Source organism: Penicillium canescens, assembly GCF_028828765.1.
Source record: "Penicillium canescens strain IBT 15451 chromosome Unknown utg000001l_segment0_segment0, whole genome shotgun sequence".
In the NCBI taxonomy this organism is placed as follows: Eukaryota; Fungi; Ascomycota; class Eurotiomycetes; order Eurotiales; family Aspergillaceae; genus Penicillium; species Penicillium canescens.
In genome coordinates this window covers 1,043,975-1,069,350 of record NW_026703963.1, presented here as the reverse complement: position 1 = coordinate 1,069,350, position 25,376 = coordinate 1,043,975, and the positions used below count along the sequence as shown (strand labels likewise).

Here is a 25,376-nt window from a genome sequence, read left to right as displayed (position 1 = left end):
TTCTATACACTAGTCTGTTTTCCCGGTGCCTCGTGCTTACCGCCACCTGCAAGGCATCCTAAAAGCGAACTAAGATTAAGCATCTTGAACTTCCAACTTTACTCTTTCTTTTTCCAGATCTCTGTTTGTTATAACTTCCAGGTACGTTATCAGCCACGATTCCAACGTGGCAACCTAGTCTCCCGTCCCTTGCTTGAAACGTGTCTGTCCGACTCGTCAATTTCCCCGAACTTGAACTCATTGTTATGTCGACGCGTCTCCACACAGAACGCGGAACATCCTTAGATTCAACCTGTTTGCGCGCGAATCTCTTATATGGACACCCGACCCGCTTCCGAGTACGCACAGCCAGGTTCGCACCCTGACAGATACCTACCTCGAGCACACACCTAACAATCGCAGACCAAACTTCTGCTGCTGCCAGTGCTCACTACACCCCGCAACCTGAGGTCCGCCCGACCTACACGCCACAACCTGAAGTGCGACCTAATATTTCGTCGTCAAACACCCCTCAGTCGGACTACGGTCTGAACCCTCCGCCCACCGCCCGCTCCCCTGCCTACCACCAGGACTACCTCCACCGCCCACCCCAATCCTACGCTCCCAACTCTCAACCCGGTGGCGCGGCAGGTATGGCTCAAGCAACAAGTCCGTTCAACCTGCCTACAGGCCCGCGCAGTCCGATCGTTAAGTCTGACGCGCCCGTTCCTATAGATCCTTCCCTTCCGGCCAACAGCCCCACCTATCCTCCTCCCTACTCTCCCTACCAGCCTCAGGGGCACGAGATGGCTCAGTACCAGGGCCACCCGCCGCCTCCTCACCAGATGTACGCGCGCCCGGACTGGCCTCACAGCTATGGACAACAGCATCACGGATTGCCCGGTCCTTATGCCTCTCCCGCTACAACGGTTGGTTCTGCCTCCCCTGTTGCCGCAACTGCAGGGCCGCGCCCTGGACAGGTATGTTTTTGATGATCCCTAGGGGGGTGTTTTTCTGAAGGCTTCGTATTGTGTTCATTCACTGTGGTCCTTGGACACCTCTGGGCTCGACTCGGCAGTTTTTCTTTGAATTGCACGTCGCCCTCCCAGGGATCGCCAAAAACAGCGCTTGTCGCCCCAAGTCGCTTTTCAGCGATTGGGGCTTGGTTTTGAATCTTTTGCGATTGAACCAAAGCTGATTCTTTGATTTTCTTCTTAGGTTTACTCGTTCGTCCCAATTCCTGGTGCGCAGCAGCACAAGCGTCCCCGTCGTCGCTACGAGGAAATTGAGCGCATGTACAAATGTGGATGGCAGGGCTGTGAGAAGGCATATGGTACTCTGAACCACTTGAATGCACACGTGACTATGCAGTCGCACGGCGCAAAGCGCACTCCTGAAGGTAGGTTTCTCATTTCCTTTGCTGGATGAGTGGTGGTCGATGCGACTGAGATCTTCGATCTTTTGTCGCAAATGGCTGGATCGGGTTAGCGCCGGCCGCGTGGACGCTAGTGAGTTACACTAGACGCCGCGGGGCCCGCAGTAGCGTGGCCGACGGCGTGAGGTTAAGCTTGCCTCTATCCCTTTCCGCCGGCCCTAGCACCTGTCACCCACTAGTTCCGATCTTGTCCAACGCTATGTCCACGTTGGTCATTTCTCATCTACCAAGTTCACTGCTGACCATCTTTCAGAATTCAAGGAGATCCGCAAGGAATGGAAGGCTCGCAAGAAGGAAGAGGAGGCTCAGCGCAAGGCCGTTGAGGAGCGTGAGCGCGCTGCCGCCCAGGCTGCTCAGGCCAACCAGGTCGAGGCTCCCAATCCTTCGGACCCCTCCCATGGACAGCCACCTGCCTATGGCAGTGGTGTCCGTCCTCAACTCCCTCCCATCGGATACCAGCCTGCGGACAGCCAAGTTCCGGGCCAATACGGCGCCCCCCTGGTGGTGGCATGGTCTATCAGAACGGACAGATGGCATACCCTCCAAACTACCCTCACTCTCCCTACCAGAGCGGACCGGTGTACCCGCAACGTGAGTAATGTCGCCATCACCTTTAGGATCGACCCTCTGGACCCCTTGACAAGGTCATCCTCGCCCGACCTTGTCCCGTCCGCTGATCTCAAACCCGGCTACGGCTTCCAGAGACCACATCCGTCAGCTACCCGCAATAATCCTCCAATAATCAAATATCCATCAATTACGCTCTGGACGGACGGAACTGCATTGCCCTTGTTTTGTTTTGCTTTCTGTGCTTGTGTTTTTTCCCTTTCTAATCACGATATCCCCTATCCTTGACTAATGTTCTCGTCCTGGATTTCGATCCCCCCTCTCATCCCCCCTCCAACCCCCGCTCCCGATTTATTGCAATGATACCAACCTCTTGAGGCTTATGATCCTCATCAAAGAGTGGCTTTTCCGGCTTTGTTATATACCTGTGATTCTCCTTGCTATTTTAGAGTGTGCTTCGAGCTGAGAGGATGTGCTCCCTTCTTCCTCTTCCCTCTGTTTCCTGTCTTGTTCTCAGAATCGATGATGAATGTCGAAGGGATGTGCGTTTGTGTCTTCTACACTCATACTCTCTCATATCTCTTGCTCGCTGGCCAGGGTCGTGGCTTCAAGGATGATGGGCGGCGGATTTTTTGCATCTGTCATTTTACTGATTAGCATTCTCCCAAAATGGTTTTCATGGGGGTTCTTTGTTTTAGTCTTACGTTGTCTTTGTTTTCCTATTGTTTTTTTCCTATCTTATGTGTTAACTTTGCCATGCGCAGGTCATCTTCTCATCTCTCCTCTTTCTCTGTGTGTCTTTTCCTTCTCCTCCTTTCCTTTCTCCTCCGCTTAACGTACATTATGCTATACGGACTATTTTTTCGTCTCTGGTTTTATTTTGTGTGTACCATTTAAACCGGACTCCATTTTCTCTGGTCTTTCTTTTCCATTTCTTTGATCTGCCTTTGGTTTCTCTAATATGCTCAAATGTTGGCTGTCATTGCTCATGTGCTGCTCTGTACATACCCAATCCACCTAGGCAGCATAAGGCACCTCATTTTGGAATAAGGAACCCTAGTTCCAGGCCAGAATCGATAAAATTTACAAGAGGATGATCAAAGAGGCATACGGCTTTACTAAAACTCAGTTCCTTAACACTAAAGCCGAGACAAGCCACGCCTAGCCCAAATTAGGATTGAGCCACGCACACGCACACAGATGCACAGAAATCACAGATCAAGTACCAATACGTTACAGCATCACCCTTGAAATAGCGTAAGGTAGAGGCAGGTAACTGTCAAAGTTAGATGGGTGTATATGTACCTCACACCACCAAGTTACTGCACCAGGTCAATGCGTACATGCACCCGAACACACATAGCATACGGGTACCTGAACTAGAACAAAAAGAGCAACAGAGCAAAAGCAAAAGCTAGGCTACTGTATGTCATACATGATGTACCTGTACCTGTATCCATACTACAAAGCGGGAGGCGTGAGCTAGTATAGTATACGAACGTAGTAAGGTACAGTAAGTAAATTAACAAGCGGTGACTAGTGACTAGTTTCAAAACTAGGAACTAAGGTCTCGGCTCGGTACTAGACTAGCATCTCACATCCCATCTCCACGTGGCTGAAGTAAGTTAGGGTACGTTAGTATCAGCCACCGATATCATCGTGGCGGTAATTTTTGGTCTGGGGTTTAGTTGGTTTTGACCTTTTCTTTTTTCTCTTTCTGGTCTAGTAGCTGCCTAGGCTGGCCGCTAACCTTGGGATGGGCAGGCTGGTTTTGGTTAGGCTCGTGTTTATGGTACTTTTATGTTATTGGACTTGTCATATTGCTTGAGCGTTGCGCATGTAATGTGTTCTTTTTCTGGTTGATTTGGGGGTTTTTTTTGGTTTGGGCTAGTGCTTATATTGGTTAACGAGTGTATTTTATATGTAGGCCAGCGTATGCTTTTGATGTAAGACAAGGATTGATGGATCTATGTATACGAGCCTTTACTCGTTGGGACATGTTTTCCAGGGAGTGACAATGTAGGATTTGCGGGACGCAACTGTCCCTAATCAATGATTCAGACTGAAAGTATGGATCTTCTGAAACCTGTGGCTTAGACTACAAGAGAAATCATGCGTCTTATAATAATTATACGGGATGAGAATGAAGCCAAGTTGTACAAAGGCTTGTATCTATAGTTCGTTTAGAGACGGTCCGTCCACGGTTCTGTACGGAGAATGCAGATCTAGATTCGGGAACTAGTAAAGTACTTAACGCAGGGAATGAGACTCTGGAAATGTGCTCTAGCGCTCCCGTCCAGGCCCGCCGGGAACAAGGGTTTGGAAGGGGAACTAAACTAGTTGCAGTCTAGTTGGATCTGGCGCCTGAGGTGTCAATAATACTGATCTTGGTTATCTTGACACCTCAGGCATAATTTTTATTGGCAGCCTGAATATCCAGGTGTTAGTATCTAACCCGATATGGACTAGCGCGTACTTGCAATCTGCGAAATTGTTTCGAGAATTGTATCTCGAACACGCAATGTGGACATAATATCCTTTTTGTCTCTTTTTGTTTGTTTTTTTCATTTCCTTGACCTGCCATTGTTTGTCCTTTGTTTGTCTCAGCATTTCACACAGCATACAGGCTCGACACTTGGCCTGGAAACCACTGAAACCCGGCCATGACTTTCCGGTTTCCGGGGTCGCTCGTGAACAGAGCTTTGCGCAGCAAACTTCTCACCGCGCAGCAGCACCGCGCATCCATTGCAGCTGCATTGCGATTCCAGCAGACACAGACATGGCTCTCATTTAGCCCCCGGTTCTACTCCTACGCCTCCGAACGCTCCTCCGGTCGAAACGACGCCTATCGCAAGAATTCGCGCCCCGCCCCAGGGCATTTCGAGAAGGATGGACAAAAGCCGACGAACAGAGGAAGAGGGAATCGGAAGACCTTCAAGGATGGTCTATCTTCAAAGAAAGATCGGGACTTGTTGATGGCTATTGCATCTGGCAAGGAATCGCTCGGCGGCCGGTATGATGTTGATAGCGATATCGCTGAAAGCGAGGCTCTGGATAAGGAGGATGCCGAGAAGTGGTCTACTGAAACAGAGACATCTGGCACCGAGGCGTCTGAAAATGATGCATCGCAAGATCAAGCTTCTCAGACTGAGACTGCCAATCATGATGCTCCCGAAGAATCCAGTCCTTCGATGATAAAATCACTCAAAGTTCCCAACAAGGTCATCACTGAGGAGCTGAAATGGTTGTCCGATCCTCGTGACTTTGCAGAACGGGTGTCGCGCATTTTGCACGCCGGTGATCCGGCCCTTGCGGCGGCGCTGATCCGTACTGGAACGAAGCAGGGTATGAGATGTGATGTTGCTTGGAATACTCTGTTCCAATATTGTATGGATCAGAATCACCCGCAAGCTGCATTCAAGTTTTATAATGATGTGAGTGTCTTGTCATTCTGCTTCGCGCTGGGAACTGGGGAGTTGCTAGTGCTTGGATTACTTGAACTGCTTGCTAACGGATATACTACTTCAGATGAAGAAACGTGGCAGAAGACCGAATCCATCGACGTACACAATCATGTTGAAGGGTTTCAGCTCAGCCTCAGAATCACCGAATATCGTCAAGACTGCCGCCTCTGTCTACCGCTCGATCTCCTCCCCGAACTCCGGCGTCAGCCTGAGCATTATCCACACCAACGCCATGCTTACGGTTTGCCAAAGGCATAATGATATGGATCGTTTGTGGAAAATTGCCGGAGACCTACCAGAGGAGGGACCAGGTGCTCCGGACGCGGCCACCTATACGATTATTCTGGGCGCCGTTCAATTCGCAGCTCGTAGGGATATTCAGAGAATGTCCCCCGAAGAGATTGATAAGATTCTTGAGCGGAAGGCTCAGGCTATGACCGAAGGCAAGCGGATTTGGGCCGATATCGTTTATCGGTGGAAGAACCAAGCACTGGAACTTGACAACTCTGTTGTGAATGCCATGGCTAGCTTGCTCCTTGACGGTGCTAGTGACATTGACTGTTACAATGTCATGGAACTGTATAAGCAAACTATGGATATTCCCATACTGCAAAAACGGCCTGTCGAGTCTGAGAGTTCATCCCGTCGCAGGATCACTCATGAAGAAACCCAAGCACTCGAACAGTCCCATTCAGAACGGCAAGAGAGTATGGAAGATGTTCCCTTTGTAGATGAGAACAATCAAATCCTGAGAGAAGCAGAGTCGGACGAGGAGACCCAGCCACTCGCCGAAGAACAACCGGAAGAATTAGAGGAAGAAGAAGAACCAGCAGAGGAAGAATCATTTGAAGACCTCTTCAAGCCTGTCGTCCCAGACTCACCGGAGATTTCTTTCCTCAAACCTGACAGCAAAGAACTCACTCTTCTTCTGAATGCCTGCTTCACCATAACTCATGGCACTGAGGCCGGTATCAACTACTGGAAACTTCTGACATTGGAAGACACCAACCATCTCATCGAACCCGATAGCGTCACCTACCTTCAATATTTCCGCCTCCTCCGCATTTCCCGCTCCAGCAAAGTCGGCGTCGCAGCCTTACGGGACCAGATGATTCCTTCCGGTGTAGCAAACGGAAAAGCATTCCACGTCGCCCTCAGTATCTGTCGCCGTGACCGTCGCAACCACTCGGTTCTTCAGCACGCAAACGAGCTGATGTCCTTGATGGGCAAAGCGTTGATCCTCCCGGATATCCGAGTCCTCGAGGGTTACTTAGAACTGATCCAGATCCTTTCCAGCCAACCCTCCGTCCTCCTGCACCTGCGAGGCCTTGACATGGAAGAAACCTCCACCAGGAGCAGACTGCAAGATATAGGCCGCAAGATCCAAGCGAAGCTGCGCTTGGCAGCACTCGCCACCCTGCGACCTTATACCGCCCAGCTCCATGAGGCAATGGAGTTTGGAGCCCCCTCGCACAAAAGTCGCTGGAGTTCCCTCCAAAACCAAAAATCAGAGTCCGTCGCCGGTGCCTCGGCCGTCAAGGTCTTGTCGCGCATCCGTCTGGTAGTCGATGATACTCTGAAGGTCGACTACAAGTCGTTCGTTTCAAAGGCCGAGCGCAAGATCCTGATGGAAGAATCGAAGATGCTGAAGAAGTACTCTGACAAAGATGTTATTCAGACCTTCAGGGGCAAGACTATCTACCCAACACCCGAGCAGAAGAGGTTCGGTGGTGAGCGTATCAAGAAATTCCAATTGGAAGCCCGGAAGACCTTTTGGAAGAAGAATCTCGAAGATGGTTCTTCTCAACAGGTGGAGGAGAAGGTCCCGGAATGGGATGAATCTTTCCCTAAGAAGGACTAAGGCCTGAATGGGCCTTTTTATCTTTGCTTTTCACGGATTGAGTGAAGGTCCGTTTGTATAATCTTTGTACATCATACTTTTGGGGATATAGACGGCGTTGCATATGCATTTGTACATAATACCATTGGTACATTCTCTACTTCATATAAAGAATACTACGGAGATTTATTTCAACGCTTGAGCCTTTTCCAATTCCGTCAGTTTACATCGGGGCCGCGACACCCACGCGCTCTAGGACCACCAGACGATTATTGATGACATGCCTACTCTATCTAAACACTCAGCGTTTATTCGCGACAAGCTATCTGGAATCCCATTCATCGACTTGATCAGCGCTATCTAATCCGCGGCTATTCTGTCGCAATCGTTGAAGATACGCTACAGCACGCAATTGCCGACTCTAGTGACATCTTGCATCTTGGCTGAAGTACCTCAAACAACGCCTTTCTCGGCTAATGACCGAAACCATAGATAAAACTAGCTGAAAGGAACTATGTTTTCCTCCAATTCCTCTAATTCCTCCATATTAAGTGACTCCACGCGAAAAGATGACCGCCCCCCAACAACGGCGGAAATGGTACCACCTCCAATGGTTCACAGACCAAGATACAAAAGAAGAGAGAAAGCTTATCCTCAAGTTGGATCTCTTGATTGTTCCATATGCCTTTCTTGCATATTGGACTAAATATATTGATCAGGCCAATATCAGTAAGAAGCACTTTCGTATTGTGATCTTACGTCGGTTCTAACGGGCAGCAGATAATGCATATGTTTCTGGTCTCAAGGATGATCTGGGTCTTCATGGAAATGAGCTCGTCCAGCTACAGACCATGTATACCATTGGTGCGGTGGTCGGCCAGCTTCCCTTTGCGTACTTGTTCACCAGACTTCCCATGTCTTGGCTCATTCCGCTCATGGATGTTGCTTGGGGGATTTTCACGTTGGTACAGTATCGTGCTAACTCTTATGCTGAATTGGCTGCGTATCGGTTCCTTGTGGGATGGTTTGAGGTACGTTTGATATTTCTCGTTTAAGTGGAGGTCGGTGTTTACTAACTTCCACCAGGCGGGTTTCTTTCCAGGGATGCATTATATCTTCGGTGAGCATAGTATTCCCCCTCCAAAATGAAACCTTATATTGACATACTCTAGGCTCATGGTATCGAGGCGACGAAATCGCCCGACGAGGAGGCTGTTTCTATGTTGGTCTTACATTCGGTACATTGACTGCCAGTCTCATCCAAGCTGGTGCATCAAGCCGACTCGACGGCGTGAATGGTCTCGCAGGATGGAGGTGGATGTACATCATCTGTGCCATCATTACCATCCCAGTTGGAATCCTCGGATACTTCATCTTGCCAGGCTCGCCGGATAAACCCAACAAATTCGTGCTGAAAGATAAAGACGTTCAAATCGCTAAATCTCGCCTGGAGCGTGCCTCGCATAAAACTGAGGAAGCGCCTCTTTCTTGGGGCACCGTGCTCAAGGTCGGCCGGAACTGGAAATTCTGGGCTATGTTATGGCTGGATATCTTCTTCTGGAATGCATGTCACAACACAAGTGCTGGTGGATATCAACTGTGGCTGAAGAGTCTCGGTCGGTACTCTACAAGTCGCCTGAATGAGCTGGCTGCTATATCTCCTGCGCTGGGTATATTCTATACACTCTTCGTGTGTTTCTCTTCAGATCTATTCCTCGGCCCTGCGTGGGCAATTACCGTGTCCCATCTCTGGAATATTCTCGGTCTTGTGATTCTTGTCATATGGGATGTCCCAGAATCGGCCCTTTGGTTTGCTTTCATGACAACTTATTCGGCTGTTGCCATGTCTAGTGTTCTCTATGGGTGGGTTAACAGCCAGCTGCGATATTCGCCTACTGAGCGTGCTTTGACACTTATCGTTGTCAATACGGTTGCCCAGTCTACTACGGCTTGGACGCCGCTACTTGTGTTCAAGACTGTTGAGGGTCCTCGGTTCACGAAGGGTTACTCGTTTGTCCTTGCTAATGCGATTTGCTTGATCGGGCTTGCGCATGGGATTCAATATTTCATATCACGAGAAGAGTAAGTTGTTTATTTAATCTCTGCTTGGAAAATATCTAACTTTTTATTTTTCTAGGAGAAATAAGTCGAGCCGAGAGAGTATTTCTGATTCTGGCAGTGCGGGAGCTCCGGGTAGTCTCGAGTCTGGAGTTCAACATGATAGTGTACATGGGAAGGTTGACCAATCTGGATAAGTGACTGCAGGTAAATTTAGTTGTCTATGTTGTAAGACGGAATATCATATTTGATAGAAAGCGAAGAGGTCGTGATACAGACGGGCAGGATAGAAAGGGCAGTGTAGCATAAACCAACTTGCTGTACATAATCGTTGTAGCGCACAAACACTAGATACACACCAATCATCCAGATCGTCACTTTCTAGGCCCAGAGACGCAGGCATCTTCCTCCTGTCAGGAGCAATTATAACCTCGGATGCCTCTTGGCTGTACCAAATTTCCAGAGTGTAATATAGACTTGACAGACTCTCGTAAACGAGTTGGAGATTCCTAAGATAAGATCTTCGAAGCTTATAGCTCCTGGAAATTTGTACTTGTTAACCGCTTGTTTTTGCTCTGCACGAGCTATAGCCGCCAGGAACTCCTGGACCCAGAATGTCTCGTGTGTTACCCATAACCTCGGTGACACCTTTCCACCGGTTTTGGTACTCAGATGATAATCACTAACTTTGCAGTTGACCTGATCATTAAATAAGACGGTTAATTTTTGCTTATACACCCTCCGCAAGTGTTCAATATCTTGCACAGGCTGAGAGTCTTGCTTGTTTAGAAGCCAGGTACTTCTATTACCAACATCTAGCATTTCTGTGCCAATGCGAGACAGAAATTCCATATTGAGCTGTATCATTTCCTCATCCTAGGTACAGTCATGAAACAACAAGACGCATGTTTCTGGCGTATAGAAGTATTGCAACCAATTCAAGTACCGAAAACACTGAAAATATTTAGCACAAGCATTCCCCGTGTATCTGAAAAGGAGTTTGCACAGTAGACCTTCTTCCAGTATCCCAAATGGAAAATGTGCGCTTCTTACGTCTAATGGGCTCAAGATAGTGGCCTATTGTGGGGATTGTATACACTGCCTGGCCATGTATAAGTTGGGAAAGAAAAGTGGTTTTGCCAGAGCTGCCTTCCAAAACCAAGAGAACTTGAAGCTCAAAGTGCCCATAAAGCCATTTTACTATGCTTTGAACGGAATGAACAAGCATATTGGGGATTTAATATGGACAAAGAAGGGCAGAATAACGATCGCACATGAACTCTCCACATAAACTTGGAACTGAGAACCGCTTGAGTCAGTAGTATTGCGCTAGTTTATTTCTGGATAATTCTTAGGGCATCGGGTTTATTTCTATCCAGCTCTTTTTCAAGATAGACATTCTTTCGTGTATAGAATAGGGTATATGGATAGATACTGCTAGGTTGTTATATGAATTTGCGTGGTGGACACCCCTTTACATGAACAAGGCGTTGGGTGATAGACTATATATCTAAAAGTTTTAAACTACCAGAACAACTCATTTGTATGAGATAACAAACCAAATCTAACTGGCTACAACATCGATATGCCTTGAGTTATCTGAAAAATCCTGATGATAGTGTCACGTCACGCAATCTGGCGGCCGATGATGAAATGCGTCACCTAATTAATACTCTATAGCGCCTACACTTATATGAGGCCAGTTAGAAATTATGCTGGTACTAGCTTTTACAGACTAAAATATCCAATGTGGCTCATGTGGAGAAAATGGCGAATGTTTCATTTACGGCACGCCATATATAAATCACCTATCCAAGAACCGAGCTTTCGCGACTCGGAATTTCGCCGTTCCCCTCTCCTTGTCGATGGCGTGAGATAAGTATCTGATGGGCAAATACTAGGTGGGATAGTGCGGGGCTAGGACAGAGCCGTTTTTCCGAACTGGAGTCTTCGAGGGGCTCGTTTTGATTTTTATATACTGCGACTGGAACTTCTGAGCAATATAGTCCTATTTGTAAAGAGCAATTTTGCTAAAAATCACCAGCTATGGGAGACTCCGGTGCATCTACAAGCCAAAATGGCGCGGGGAAGAAACATATCTTGCTCAATGCGTTCGACATGTCGACCGTTGGACACCTGTCTCCTGGACAGTGGAGGGTTAGTCTGGCAAATAGCCGGACGTTGCAATCAGGCTGACAGTCTATAGAACCCCAAAGACAAGTCTGCAACCAAACGAACCCTCGAGTACTGGGTAGAGCTTGCGAAGCTGCTGGAGCGCGGAGGAATCAACGCATTGTTCCTGGCGGATACGACTGGAGGCCATGATACCTACGAGGGTAAACTGGACGAGTGTATTCGACGAGCTGCGCAGTGGCCGGTCACAGATCCAACTATCGTGAGTGTAAACAACACAACCGGATTACTCAATATCTGACTTGTTGCGAAGCCCATCTCTGCGATGGCCGCAGTGACCAAGAACCTCGCGTTTGGCATCACGGCCTCAACTTCGTTCGAGCAGCCTTTCCTGCTAGCTAAGCGCTTCTCCACATTGGATCATTTGACCAATGGTCGACTGGGTTGGAATATCGTGACTTCATACAAGAAGGCGGCTTTCAAAGCTATTGGACTGGATACCCCCATTGAGCATGATGAACGATACCGCCAAGCAGACGAATATTTGAGAGTGCTCTATAAGTGAGTAACTTACTGCATCTTGAGCTTGAGAACGGCAAGAGCTGACTCAGGTTACTTAGACTTTGGGAAAGTTCCTGGGCTCCTGATGCTCTGTCACCGAACCCCGAGGCAGACTCATATATTGACCCCGACAAGGTCCGTCAGATCAATCATAAGGGAAAATACTTCTCATTAAGTACACGGCACATCGTCGATCCGTCTCCTCAGAGGACGCCATTCCTATTCCAGGCAGGAACTTCCCCTGCAGGATCGGACTTTGCTTCGACCCACGCAGAGGCCATCTTTGTCTCTGCCCATTCGCCAGAGGTGCTGCGACCAAAGATCGCAAACATCCGCAAGCTAGCCGCGGAACGAGGTCGGGACCCGCAGTCCATTAAGTTCTTCGGGACCTTCACGCCAATTTTGGGTGAGACTGACGAAGAAGCGTGGGCCAAATACGAGGAGCTGAAGAAATACGCCTCGGTGGTTGGCGGCCTGGTTCTTTTCAGCGGATGGACGGGCATTGATATCTCCAAGATCCCACTTGACCAGGACCTCACGGCTGCAGACTCCTTGGAAGCTGGTAAAGTGACCAGTCTGCTTGACTCGTTGCTCAAGACTAGCAAGGATATCCCGCGCTGGACTCCTCGTGTAGTCGCCGAGAAGGCTGCAATTGGTGGTCTTGGTCCGGTGGCCATTGGCAGTCCAGCTACTGTTGCTGATGAGATGGAACGCTGGATTCGAGAGTCTGACCTTGACGGGTTCAACGTCGCCTATGTCACTACGCCGGGCACTTTTGAGGAGGTGGTTGACTTGCTCATTCCGGAGTTGAGGCGGCGTGGCCTGTATCCTGAGCTTCCAGATCCATCGGAGCCATCACTCACAGCCCGTGAGAAGGTATTTGGTAAGGGTCAGAAAGAACTCCGGGCTGATCATATTGGAAGCAAGTATAAGTATGATGTCTACCAGGAAGACGAGCCGTATGTCGAAGGTTCCGAGGAAAATAAGTAGATTTCACATGCTAAGTGAGTTAAAACCTCTGTATGCAATGAAATTCTTTTCAAGAAAGCCAATGTGTGCATGCATGAGATGTACCTGTTGTTGTAGAAGTGAAACGGGAGTAAACATCACGGATCCCGTGCCGGGCGGTACGTAATGCCACTCTAGCCTTTCCGGGACAGCTCGACCAACTCGCTTTCATACTCCCCGATACCTTCGATCTTCCGCTTTGCCTGAAGGTGACAGGTGGTAGGTGATACCAGATATTATTGCGCTCCTTCACACCTCCAATACAAACTATGGCTACTGTACACCACGGTCAACCCCATGGTGACCCCCATGATGATGATTCCCTCCTGGACGACGACCTGATCGAAGCCGATGACGGTGAGTGCAGATCTTGCTTTGACACTGCTCTCTGCACTTGAACCATGTTCTAATCCAGCGTGATTGCAGCCATCGAAGCCGACGACCCCCTGCGCGATGCCTCCGACACGGCCCCTCTGCGAGGCAACATCCAATCCGACTCGGGCAACAGAGGCAATGCGTCTGGATACGGAAACTATCTGACCTCCTCAATCGGTGGTGAAGATCGTCGCGCGACACAAAACACCATTGACGAGAGCGTGTGGGAGACATTGTCGCGCGACTTGGTCGCCGTATGGGAGAAGATGCGCCAGGTGCTTTGGCCGAAGTATCTCCTCGGAGGAATGATGCAGCGCGGAGGTGGTGGTATGAGTGATGCCGAGAGAGGCGAGGCGTCAGGATTCGGTCGTAACATTCGAGGACTCGTTGGACGCTGGCCGGATGCCGACGTGGTCCTGCAGGGTGGCATGAGCGAAGGGCTGCGCGATTGGGATCTCTGGTATGTTTCACACTGGGGCTCTGCAGCTGCATGGAGACAGGCTAACAACTTCTTCGACGTTATAGGGGACCGCTCATCTTCTGCTTGGTATTGAGTCTGTTCTTGTCTGTCGCAAAGGGCGATCAATCCTCATTGGTATTCTCGGGTGTATTCTGCATTGTCTGGATCGGAGAGGCGGCTGTGACCCTTCAGATCAAGCTGCTTGGTGGCAAAATGTACGTGGGATATGACCTCCTCATCCTAGTGCGATATACTGACATTGCGACTTGCTTTCTAGTTCCTTTTTCCAGTCCATTTGTATTATCGGTTATACGCTCTTCCCCTTGGTCATTGCGGCAATGCTCAGTGCACTCGGGCTTCCTACCATTGCGCGGATACCGGTCTATCTAGTGTTGGTGGCATGGTCATTGGCAGCTGGAGTGAGCATCTTAGGAGGCTCGGGGGTGGTTCGGAACCGTGTCGGCATCGCGGTGTACCCACTATTTGTCTTCTACGTTGCAATCGGGTGCCTCTGCTTCATCAGTTAAAGTTCTATTGCCGTGATATTGTGCTCGGCAGGGTTGAGGAAATGCGTCATGCTATGCATGGAGAGCCTCGGCGCGTCGAATGGCCTCAATAGCGAGACATTGTATTAGAATAGCACGGGATACCGGTATATCCTTGAATGGCATTTAGGCCAATGAATTGCTATTGTCTATGGATCGACATCCGACTACAATACAAATGTAAAATTCCTCTATTCTCACTGTATTCAATGTTTGGCCCCGCACCCGGCGGTCAACTCAATACCCGGCAGCTTGCTTTCTTCCATCTTTCTCTTTTCATCATCTTTCTTACAATCCCATTTTTCTTTCTGCTTTGATCCAGCAGGCCCAAATCAGTTACTCAGTATCTGTTTTCGTTAACCACCAAGCTTCAGCTGCCTTGTGCAACCCACTATCCGCAATACCTCAACGACAAGTTTGTCCTCAGCCAAGGACGGTGCGCCATGACTCCTGCTTCGCTTGAGCAGGACCCCTCGGCGGGCGGTCAGTGACAGCTTGGGCACATGCCCTTAACTTCCCCACATAGTTGAACATTCTCGCTGACAGTCTCCAAGCTCTGGGAACAGAGCCAGTGAATATGGAGTCCGGTGGTGAGTTACCAGATAGCTGCCTTCGCTTCTGCAATGTCCCTCTCTTCCCCACGATCCTGATATCCTCTTCCTCTTTTTCTCTGCTCCTCTGCCTCACATCCGTCTGTAAAACCTGAACATGTGATCTAACGTCCGCCTTTCCCAAGTGACCGACGGCATTGCGCAGTCACCCTGCTCCGACAACGACGGAGGCGAACGCCCCGTTCGACAGCAACTAAAAGAAACCAACCTCGACGCCTCAGTCCAGAAGAATGTCAACAAGAAGCGCTCGCACGAAGAGCCCGACAATGACGCAACTTCCGAGGCCGATGCTCCCCCAAGAAACGATCCCGAGAGTCCACCCCCGAGACCTCTTCACGATCCCAAGACCCCTCACTTCAGAAGAACGGCAGCAAAAAGCGCTCCCTCAACGAGTCCGATAATGACGCAACCTCCGAAGCCGACGCTCCCCCCAAGAAACGATCGCGCGAGTGCACCCCCGAGAAATCGTTGGGAGCCCAGGATCATACCTCATACAAGCCTTCCGGAGCTGAACAGCGCGAGACCGAGACCGCACCCGCCGGTACTCTTTCATCAAATGTGAGTTTGTCATCTCTTCCCGACTACGAAGAACCCATAAGTCCCCTGTACCCCGTACACCCCCCTCTTCCCGCGGAGAACCCCCTGGAGACGAACGAGAGCGATGCGATTCCTCATGGATATGTGGATGTCAAGTCTGAGTGTGGAAATGACGACCGTGGAGAGCGTATTTACTCGCATCCTGACGGAGACACCACCACTCCCGACTTTCGCAGCCATCTGCAAGCTGTCGTCAACATGATCAACCTCCACAATCACAACGTGGAACAAGGGCAAGTGGATGGTCCCGACAAGGACGAAAGTACCAAAATCTGGGTTGAGGGACGTCAACCATCGATCGCCATTAGCCTCAACGCCGCCCCCGGAACACCCAAGACCCCGGAGGCGCGCAGTGACCGCTGGGATCTTTGCTCTGACGCGGAAGTCTACCACAAGACGGTGCACTGCGTGGTGACTGTGAATATTTCAATCGAAGGCCACACGCACATCCCAGTCAAAGTCCCATTTGACATAAACTTGTCGTTCCAAAAGCCTGATCCCCCTCAGGTGCCTGAACAATCAAATGGCTCCACAGCATCAACTTGTCCCTCCATCCTTCGCGGGTGCCTTGTTTCGACCCCTGACTCGCGCGTCCACGCCACCTATGGTCACCGCCAGAGATATCTTGACCACGCTGCACAATACCCGGCACCTCCATCCCACATCTCAATATCCTCTGACGAGGATACACCGGGGAATGATATCTCATCCTACATCTCTATTTCCTCAGACGAAGGATCTTCGCATGGAGATAACTTGCCCAGTCCCCATCTAACCAGAACCCCGGAGCGCACCACTTATGCCGGCCCTTTCGGTTTTGAACCCATTAGTAACACAATCTTCACCCAGGCAACCGAACATCCCCCGGCTACCACGGAACCCACTGAGACCAAGACAGTCCCTCCGGATGGGAATCTCACTACCAAAGGAGAAACCGAGAAGATAAACGATTTGGACGAACGCAAGACCAAGATAAACCAGGTCAGTTCGGTGTCTTAATTGCTCGGAAATGAGCTTCATTAACACAGTCCCTTCTGATAGACCTTCTCTTCGAGTGCATTCGGAAATACCTCTACTGACTCACCTTTCACCTCTGCGTTTAAATCCTCGACAACATCCACGTCTGCTTTCAGGTCCTCGATGGCATCAGCCTCTGCTACTTCACCCTTTACAAATTTGTCGGCTACTGCAAAGGAACCGGCTCCTGCCAACAGTCCCTCTAACACCAAGAAAGCAGCTTCCACGTCTGCGTTTGCATCATCCTCCTTGTCTGCTTTTGCCGGTTCTGACGACTCTCCGTTTGGCAACCTCGCTGCTGGTACCTCAACTTCTGTGTTTGGAAAACCCGCCAACTCGACTGGATTCTCTGCATTCAGCAGCTCCTTTCCGGCTACTGCGAAATCCGGTGGACTGACCAGTTTCGCATCTCCCAACGTCACTTCTTCTTTCGGCGACTCTAAGGCTAAGGCACAGCCACTTGGTGCCAAGTCACAAGCCCTCGGTGCTGCGCAGTCTGACAATGAAGATAGCGACAATGAGCAAGAGGATGAAGGCAATGGCAACGACACCTTCGTGGCAGAGAAGACCGACAAGCGGTTCGTTGAACAGCCTGGTATCTAACACGCCCTCCAAGTCTCATCTGGAATCGAGTGACCACTAACGCTAAATACGCAGTTGAAACCGGCGAGGAAGACGAGGAGACCATCTTCGCCAACAAGGGCAAGCTGTACTGCTTCGACAAGCAATGGAAGGAGCGTGGCATTGGGACCTTCAAGGTCAATGTCAAGCTCGGCCCCGATGGAAAGCGGACAGGCCGCATGATCATGCGCGCAGACGGCGCCCTGCGTGTCATGCTTAACAGTGCCATCTTCAAGGGCATGCACTTTGGTGACCAGCAGGGTGCGCCCCCTGCCGGCCGCCGGATCTTCCTGGCTAGCAAGGAAGACGGGAAGGTAGCCAACGTGCTCCTTCAAGTGAGTACTCCCCCTCTTGCTTTTGTTTTACTTCTCTTTGTTTTGATTTCAAAAATGCTAATACTCGCCATAGCTGAACAATGAAAACACGGTCAACGAGCTCTACGCCGTCCTTAAGGACCTCATGGAGGAGGACTAGGCGACGGATAGTACGGCTTACTGACTTGTTTGTGTGTGCTTTTTTCGCGATTTTCATAAGGTGGGCGGGGGAGAACGGAGTTTCTCACTTGTAGTGAGGGTAGCGAGGACAAGGTGAACATGTTTTGATTAGCAGCGGCCCTCAATACAACGTCTGTGAATATTCAATATCTTTTCTTCGCAATGCCCAAACCCGGATGCGCCATCTCCCTCAATATACGTCCATAGTCCAAGTTAGCCCAACGCCACGTCAGGATTTGAACCCTGCTGTGCATATTGAGCTGAAATATACTGCTTCTCACACTTATATCAGTGTTCTATGGACCAGACAGCCTCGGCGACCCATATGGGGCACTGGATTAACTCAACTATTCTCTTCATTTTTAACCTTCCTTCGTCTACCTCGTGTCAGCACTGCGGACATTTCGTGCTATGTATGGCTCGGTGATGAGTGTGCCTTTGTGACTTGCTGCGCAGCTGGCTTTGAAGAAAAACTCCCGATGATACTAAAGACACCGAAAGCGCAAAGAGATCAGGGCAGCTACCGCACTGTCCAGCGCGAGGCGTCAGTCACAATATATATCGAAGGCCAGCCCCAGCTGCCTGGTTTCGACTCCGGCGGACTCTCGTGCGCATGGAAGATAGCTTACGACCGCGCCTATTTTCAAGGCCATTTTTCTCACCCCCGAGAACACCAGAAGATGGGAGCGATCTTAGGTAGTAGACCGCCTCTGTTCCCCATGCTGACTGCGAGAATAGCTCGAATCGAAAAAATTCTCGTTATCGCAAATACTACTAACACCAAAATCAACAAGGCTGTGATTGTAAAGTGCAATCGCCCGCCTATGCGCCCAGGAGAGGCGATTCAATTAAGCGATTGGCGTAAGAGAGGAGTCAACTGGTAACAAATTGGCCAAACTTATTCCAGAACACCGAATTCTAGGTCAACGGACATTTCAATTGAAGCACCAAATCGACCAGGGCCATCGTTGTTCTCGCAGCCAGGCCCTCGACGCCCACCAACGCCAAAGACCACAGGCGCCGGGTGGAGGGTGGGAAGTGCCTAGAGATAGGCTAAATAGCAAGCAATTTGAATTAACATTATTTTAACTTCAGCTTGCAGCCTCGTAAAATGAGATATTTTGCAACGATGCCCACTGATACTGATTGGCCAAGGCATCTTGGACGCCAAGTATTCTGCCTATCCTGCCTAGCGGCTCCAGCGCCCCCAACTGTATATAAATACGAGCCTCTCCTTTTTAATTTTCATTTTGAGCAACCAAAGATGTCTTCACAGCTATCTCGATTTGACTTGCCAGGGTTTACCCTGCCGTTGGACTATACAGTAAGTCTGCTTGAGCGTCATTATCATTATACAATTGGCTAATCCAGAAGCCCGAATCCAAACATGGCACAAGTCCTCTTTTCTCCACAGCTCTAGGGGAAGAAGCCTGGTATTTACATATGTCACGGTTGGCGACATTCAATGGCTAACCTACGACTTTAGGATTATCTATGTTTACAGAGAGATTCTGATGATGCGCGTGATGAATACCATCACAGATAAACCTGGATGGGATCAAAAGGTAGGACCCTAAATCCTTTTAAATCCTTTCACTTAATTGATGCTCTTAGGTGTATAACGAGGAAATCACCAAGAAATGGCGGCAAGAGATTTCTCAAAGTGGCCAGGACGTAACCGAAACCATGATGGACTGGGTCATCAAGGAGCTCCAATGGAAAGCCGAGGTCCTCCAAAACGAAGGCCTCACCTATGTCTTTGATATCGGTGTGGTCAAGTCAGACACTGCCATTCCCGAGGACCTTAAACAGCTTTTAAAGGAGGCTGCGGCTCCGTTCGAAGCTGTGCCCGAGGAGCAAAAGGACTATCATCCCGGAACCAACAAGAAAGTGGTTGATCTTGTACACCAGTCACTCTTTCCTGTCGTTTATGGCCACACGCACATACTCCGTGACAGACTAATTGGCTTGGAGGATTGTCTAAGCAGTGTGGGCCAGGGAGAACTGCTACCCGTTTACAACAAAGGACTAACGACAAAACACAGCCGCAAGTTTCAATGGCTTCCTTGTGACGTTGAACTACTCGAAAATGATGAGTGTCGGATAACTTCATACATCAGCAATGCTCACCCCATCGAGCATCGAGCATTGTATGGCGCTGTTGAGAAAATCCTCGCGCGAGTCATTCCCCTTTGGAACAAAAGCTTGACATTGCCATCCTATGACGTTGGTCAGAGGATACCTTATGACGAAGTTGAGTATCTTGATCACAAGGATCCCAGGCCTATTGAGGAAGACTTCGAAGATGAAGAAGAAGCATGGGAAAAAGTCAGTGAATGGGAGGCTGCGCAGCCAATCAAACAACCCGAGCCTTATGGGAGATTCAAGGCCCCTGACCATCAAGAGCCTGGTGACTGGGTTGATCTTAAAAGCGAATATCGAGAAAGCGGTCTTCAAGTGATTGTGAAGCTGGCGAATATCGAACTTACCCCCGAGAATCCCGAATACGAAGGGGGAAGCTGGCATATCGAGGGACAGTTGGTTAGTATTCTTCCAAGTCATATCGTAGACCCCGCTAATAACCCTAACTAGAACGAACGCATCTGTGCAACGGCTATCTACTACTATGACTGTGAAAACATCACAGAGAGTACGCTTTGTTTCCGCGGACGCGCGAATGAGGAAGCTCTGATGGACGTGGGCTACGAACAAGATCGACACGAATTCCTCCAACAGGTGTATGGATTTACAGGCGAAGGCACTAATACAGAAGGCATAACACAGGAGCTCGGAGGTGTTGTGTGCAAAGAAGGTCGCCTCCTTACGTTCCCTAATGTCATCCAACATCGGGTTTCGCCGTTTTCACTTGCAGACCGATCCAAGCCTGGTCACCGCAAGATCATCGCCTTGTTCTTGGTTGACCCTCACATGCGGATCATTTCATCTGCCAATATTCCACCGCAACGGGAAGATTGGGGAGTTGAGAGACAAAGGGCCGTTGATGGGGTGTTGTCATCGAAGCTTCCGGTCGAGTTGCAGGACATGGTCCGCGAAGGCTTGCCCAAAACCTCTATGACCATGGAAGAGGCAAAGCAGTACCGACTTGAGCTTATGGAAGAGAGGAGTGCGCATTCTCAGCGTCATAATCGTGAGTTTGAAAGTGGAGAGTTCTCACTTTGTGAGCACTGAGAGCAGGCATCCTGCTTCCGTATGTATAGGGAGATTTTCCATAGTTTATCGGTATATTATTTGACAAATCAAGTTGTTCAATCGAAATTGAAATTAGCGGCGTCTCCAGTTCGTCTCTCGGACTTATCAATCGTATACTTCCAGCCCTGGAGGGACCCACTTCGCATCCATATACCCCTTTGGGTAATATCGGTCACGTGATCACGCGTGGCCATTTTCCAGCCAGCGATACCGTCACAGTCGACACAGAGCACCATGGAGCTTCGACATGGCAGGATCCACGTCAAAGCCAATCCCAGTATCAACACTGAAACGGAAACGAAGCCATGAAAACGATCAACCAGAGCCTGCCATACCTCTGCCCTCCGACGCGTCGCACTTGATCCCTGCTGTCAAAACGCCCACGAGTACTAGCAACCCTGAGCCTAACGCAGGGGAATCCGGAAGCGCAAAGAAACCAACTAACAAAAAGCCGACCAAAGGGAAGAAGTCTGCTTCTAATTCTGCCTCGAAAGTGCCAAAGCGAACCCCATCCGGGCCACTGCCAGATGCCTTCAAGCGCATTTCACATATCCATCGGGCCTTGAATTTGGTGTATACATTTTGTTGCACGCGCAAGCATTTTGCTACCACCTTCGACAACATAAAGAAGGCAGTACAATCCCAACTTGGCCAGGGACGGGAACTCACCATCGAGGATGTTGCGCGAGTCAAAGTCCTCGTTCCCCAAGCGGTTCGGTTCGAGTATGTGGATGAAGCGAAACTTGAAGTAATGACTTCTGGTGATCAGGAGATAGCTCAATATGGGTTACACAAACGATCGAGTCTAGCAACTTCGGCAGACATGATTACAGCCGAAGACACCGATGGCGACTTTCACGGCTCGGACGGCACCAGACATGTTCTGTTGTTTGAATTTGTGGACGGTGATCTAAAGCGAGAGGTACGGCACCCGAAGACGGGGGAGCCTACCAAGCCCACACGTCGCATGAAAGACGAGGATTTGAAAATGCCTGTCTATAGCCAAAAGCAGATGCTGGGTCTGATTGAGAAGCGCAATATCAAATTTTCAGACGCTATTAATGCGTTTTTGGTCCAATGCGATGATGACAACACAGACCCTGTTGAGTCTCTTGAAAAAGAGAAGGACGCTTTTCTGCCCACACCTCCAGACAGTGGGACAAATACGCCTGCGGTTGTAGCCAAGGCGCCGGCAACGATTCCAAAAGAGCGCAAGTCTATCGAGGAAATTATCGCAGAAATTCGGGAGATGCAATGGTATCATGCACAGATTGTGCCTGAAGGCCATCGAGTGTTCGAGGCCCAGTCTCCTGTCTTCGGAGATCTGACATTCCAGCTTTCGCAAGACTTAGTCAACGCTCTTTATAACACAAAAGGCATTACGCAGCTATATTCACACCAAGCAGAGGCAATCAATCACTTGTACGAGGGTCACAATGTGATTGTATCGACCTCGACGAGCTCCGGAAAATCCCTCATATATCAAGTTCCCATGCTTCACGAGCTAGAAAAGGACCCTGAAAGCCGAGGGATGTACATCTTTCCTACCAAAGCACTCGCACAAGACCAGCGACGAAGCATGGTGGAACTCCTACAGTATATAAACAGGTTACAGCATACCATGGTCGAAACATTCGATGGAGATACGCCCATGGGGAGTCGGAACATGATCCGTGATGAGGCGCGGATCATTTTCACCAATCCTGACATGCTGCACATCACGATATTGCCACAGGAAAGTGCCTGGCGGAGTTTCCTGAAGAATCTGAAGTTCGTCGTTGTCGATGAGCTCCACGTTTACAATGGATTATTTGGATCCCATGTCGCTTTCATTATGCGGCGGCTTCGCAGGGTCTGTGCTGCTGTGGGTAATCACCATGTTAAGTTTATATCTTGCTCTGCTACCGTTGCAAACCCTGAGGACCACATGAAGTCTGTCTTTGGGGTGCAGGATGTGAAATTAGTGGACTTCGACGGTTCTCCTTCTGGTCGCAAGGAGTTTGTTTGCTGGAACACCCCATTTAAGGACCCTACTGATCCTACATCTGGACGCGGTGATACCGTGTCTGAGACGGCAAGGCTCTTTTGCCAGCTGATTCTCAGAGGCGTGAGAGTAATTGCTTTTTGTCGCATCAGACAGCTCTGCGAGGTTCTCTTAAAGGCTGTTCGAGCCGAGTTCGATAGTCTCGAGCGCACAGAGGTGGGCAAACTGGTGATGGGCTACCGAGGAGGGTACAGCCCTCAAGATCGCCGCCAAATTGAGAAGGAAATGTTCGAGGGAAGACTCATGGGAATCGTGGCAACCAGCGCTCTGGAATTGGGTGTTGATATTGGATCACTGGATGCTGTCATCACCATGGGATTCCCCTACTCAATCTCCAACCTGCGTCAGCAAAGCGGCCGAGCCGGACGACGCAACAAGGATTCACTCTCAGTGCTGGTCGGGGACCGGTACCCGACTGACCAGCACTACATGCAAAACCCAGACGAGATCTTCACACGGCCAAACTGCGAACTGCAAATCGACCTAGCCAACGAACTCATCCTCGAAGGCCACGTTCAATGCGCAGCCTTCGAGATGCCCATCCGCCCAGAAGAAGACAGCGTCTACTTCGGTCACCAACTCCTCGCCCTCGCCCCGACCCGCCTTATAAAAGACTCCATGGGCTTCTACCACTGCAACGAGCGCTTCCGCCCTCAGCCCTCGCGTTGCGTCTCAATCCGCGACACGGAAGACCAGCATTTCGCAGTAATAGACACAACCAACAACCGCAACATCGTCCTAGAAGAAGTCGAAGCCTCCCGCGCCTTCTTCACAATCTACGAAGGGGGAATCTTCCTCCACCAAGGCCAAACCTACCTGGTCAAAGAACTAAACCCAGACAGCCGTTTCGCACGCGTAGTCCGCGTACACGTCGATTGGAGCACAACACAACGAGACTTCACAGACATCGACCCAATAGAAACAGAATCAATGCGCGCCGTCGACACAGACCCATCCGCCTCCCGTGCATTCTTCGGCGCAATCCAAATCCACGCCGTCGTCTACGGCTTTTTCAAAATCGACAAGCGAGGCCGTGTCCTCGATGCCGTGGCTGTCGATAACCCGCCGATCGACCTCCTCACAAAGGGCATGTGGCTCGATGTCCCAACACGTGCAATTGATATCCTTCAATCCCACAGATTGAACGTCGCAGCAGCAATCCACGCAGCAGAACACGCTGTCCTCTCCCTCCTCCCCTCCTTCGTCGTTTCGTCGCCCGGCGACGTCCGCACCGAATGCAAAGTCGCAAAGAAGGAACTTGGTCGGCCACTTCGCCGCGCGAATGTACCCGATGAATTTGAAAAGAAGCTACAGCCGCCTTCGCGGCAGCGGCCCGCTCGTCTTACATTCTATGATGCTAAGGGTGGATCATGTGGATCTGGCATTGCGAGTAAGGCATTTGAGTTTATTGGGTTACTTCTTCGGCGGGCGGTTGCGCGGATCGAGGCTTGTTCTTGTCTTTCGCCGCAGGGGTGTGTGGAATGTGTTTGTGATGAGAGGTGTAAGGAGATGAATGTTGTTATGAGTAAGGCTGGGGCTGGGGTCGTTTTGAGGTGTTTGCTTGGGTGGGAGGTTGATGTTGATGCTTTGCCTTGGGGGGAGGATTTTGATGGGGAGGAGTTTGGTGCTGGGGGTTCTGGGGAGTTGGCTGGTGGGTTGGAGACTGTTGTTAGGGCTGAAGAGGTGCCGTGGAAGGTCGGGTGTCGTGCTGGAGAGAGTTAAATGAACGTTCGTACTTGTAGTCTAGCTCTCTCTACGCATATATGCCCCAAATATAGCAATGATTTCTTCCGAAATCACTCGGTCTTTTATATTTTCTTTCCGGCTCTAAAATTAAGACGTGCTGTCTCGTTGTTGTGGCAGTTTGACTACGTGGAGTCGGAGGATGGTTATTGTAAGAATTTCCTTGATGCCCTATTCACTCAGAACCTTTTTAAATACACGCGATCCAGAAGATATCGTGAATGGTACCACAATGTAAAGAACAAGAGAAATCAAAATATAATGTGAATGAGATGTATCAGTCAATGATCTTATAGGAAGTTGGGTATAATAGATGTACATCAAGTCATGACCGAGGAAGATGTCTTCGGGGCTGAGGGAAATGTTGATAATAGTGGCATGGTAGGTAGGGGTATGTAGGGCGATAGGAAGGGCAGGGGTTGTATGATATATTATAAAGCAAGGAGACGTTGTGAGAGAGCTCGTCAAAAGGTTGAATGAGAGGCAGAACCGGCGGTGGAGGAATGGATATGACTGCGTGGACGTGTGAGGGTATATGGTTGTGCGGGCGTTATGACAGACTTAGGGATAAGTTTCGCGTTAATACTCTGGGAGTAAAATTTGTCGAAAGGGGG

General features: G+C 49.8%; 8 protein-coding genes across 8 annotated transcripts; all 8 read left to right on the top strand.

The window, feature by feature from the left end:
• The first annotated feature begins 16 nt into the window (after positions 1–16).
• N7446_000404 (putative C2H2 transcription factor (Con7)) lies at positions 17–3,088 on the top strand. The gene is made up of 5 exons (XM_058509171.1): positions 17–141; positions 268–352; positions 403–959; positions 1,198–1,378; positions 1,668–3,088. The coding sequence occupies exons 2-5, from the start codon at positions 316–318 to the stop codon at positions 2,267–2,269; spliced, it is 1,377 nt and encodes a 458-aa protein (XP_058378150.1). The 5' UTR covers positions 17–141; positions 268–315; the 3' UTR covers positions 2,270–3,088.
• A 1,429-nt stretch (positions 3,089–4,517) lies between these two features.
• On the top strand, positions 4,518–7,306 carry N7446_000403 (pentatricopeptide repeat-containing protein; the record flags this gene model as incomplete). Its single annotated transcript, XM_058509170.1, has 2 exons — positions 4,518–5,415; positions 5,510–7,306. Exons 1-2 carry the CDS (start codon positions 4,645–4,647, stop codon positions 7,304–7,306), a joined length of 2,568 nt encoding a protein of 855 aa, XP_058378149.1. The 5' UTR covers positions 4,518–4,644.
• Positions 7,307–7,854: 548 nt separating this feature from the next.
• Positions 7,855–9,371, top strand: N7446_000402 (putative MFS transporter Seo1; the record flags this gene model as incomplete). The annotated part of the gene is made up of 4 exons (XM_058509169.1): positions 7,855–8,014; positions 8,066–8,316; positions 8,372–8,405; positions 8,458–9,371. 4 exons carry the CDS (start codon positions 7,855–7,857, stop codon positions 9,369–9,371), a joined length of 1,359 nt encoding a protein of 452 aa, XP_058378148.1.
• A 2,010-nt stretch (positions 9,372–11,381) lies between these two features.
• N7446_000401 (xenobiotic compound monooxygenase, DszA family) lies at positions 11,382–13,027 on the top strand (the record flags this gene model as incomplete). Its single annotated transcript, XM_058509168.1, has 4 exons — positions 11,382–11,500; positions 11,550–11,738; positions 11,790–12,037; positions 12,097–13,027. The coding sequence occupies exons 1-4, from the start codon at positions 11,390–11,392 to the stop codon at positions 13,025–13,027; spliced, it is 1,479 nt and encodes a 492-aa protein (XP_058378147.1). The 5' UTR covers positions 11,382–11,389.
• Positions 13,028–13,314: 287 nt separating this feature from the next.
• Positions 13,315–14,407, top strand: N7446_000400 (Yip1 domain protein; the record flags this gene model as incomplete). The annotated part of the gene is made up of 4 exons (XM_058509167.1): positions 13,315–13,402; positions 13,472–13,880; positions 13,946–14,095; positions 14,158–14,407. The coding sequence occupies 4 exons, from the start codon at positions 13,315–13,317 to the stop codon at positions 14,405–14,407; spliced, it is 897 nt and encodes a 298-aa protein (XP_058378146.1).
• A 461-nt stretch (positions 14,408–14,868) lies between these two features.
• On the top strand, positions 14,869–17,745 carry N7446_000399 (uncharacterized protein; the record flags this gene model as incomplete). Its single annotated transcript, XM_058509166.1, has 7 exons — positions 14,869–14,908; positions 14,980–15,012; positions 15,162–15,268; positions 15,397–16,614; positions 16,675–17,245; positions 17,308–17,606; positions 17,680–17,745. 7 exons carry the CDS (start codon positions 14,869–14,871, stop codon positions 17,743–17,745), a joined length of 2,334 nt encoding a protein of 777 aa, XP_058378145.1.
• A 1,284-nt stretch (positions 17,746–19,029) lies between these two features.
• On the top strand, positions 19,030–20,954 carry N7446_000398 (DUF4246 domain-containing protein; the record flags this gene model as incomplete). The annotated part of the gene is made up of 5 exons (XM_058509165.1): positions 19,030–19,089; positions 19,140–19,198; positions 19,252–19,330; positions 19,380–20,306; positions 20,358–20,954. The coding sequence occupies 5 exons, from the start codon at positions 19,030–19,032 to the stop codon at positions 20,952–20,954; spliced, it is 1,722 nt and encodes a 573-aa protein (XP_058378144.1).
• Positions 20,955–21,222: 268 nt separating this feature from the next.
• N7446_000397 (ATP-dependent 3'-5' DNA helicase) lies at positions 21,223–24,741 on the top strand (the record flags this gene model as incomplete). Its single annotated transcript, XM_058509164.1, has 1 exon — positions 21,223–24,741. The coding sequence occupies one exon, from the start codon at positions 21,223–21,225 to the stop codon at positions 24,739–24,741; it is 3,519 nt and encodes a 1,172-aa protein (XP_058378143.1).
• Between the last annotated feature and the right edge of the window lie 635 nt (positions 24,742–25,376).

Coding starts and splice junctions, on each gene's coding strand:
- N7446_000404 (XM_058509171.1), top strand. CDS start 316: ATGGACACCCGACCCGCTTCCGAGTACGCACAGCCAG. Junction 353..402: donor TTCCGAGTACGCACAGCCAG/GTTCGCACCCTG, acceptor TAACAATCGCAG/ACCAAACTTCTGCTGCTGCC. Junction 1,379..1,667: donor CGCAAAGCGCACTCCTGAAG/GTAGGTTTCTCA, acceptor ACCATCTTTCAG/AATTCAAGGAGATCCGCAAG.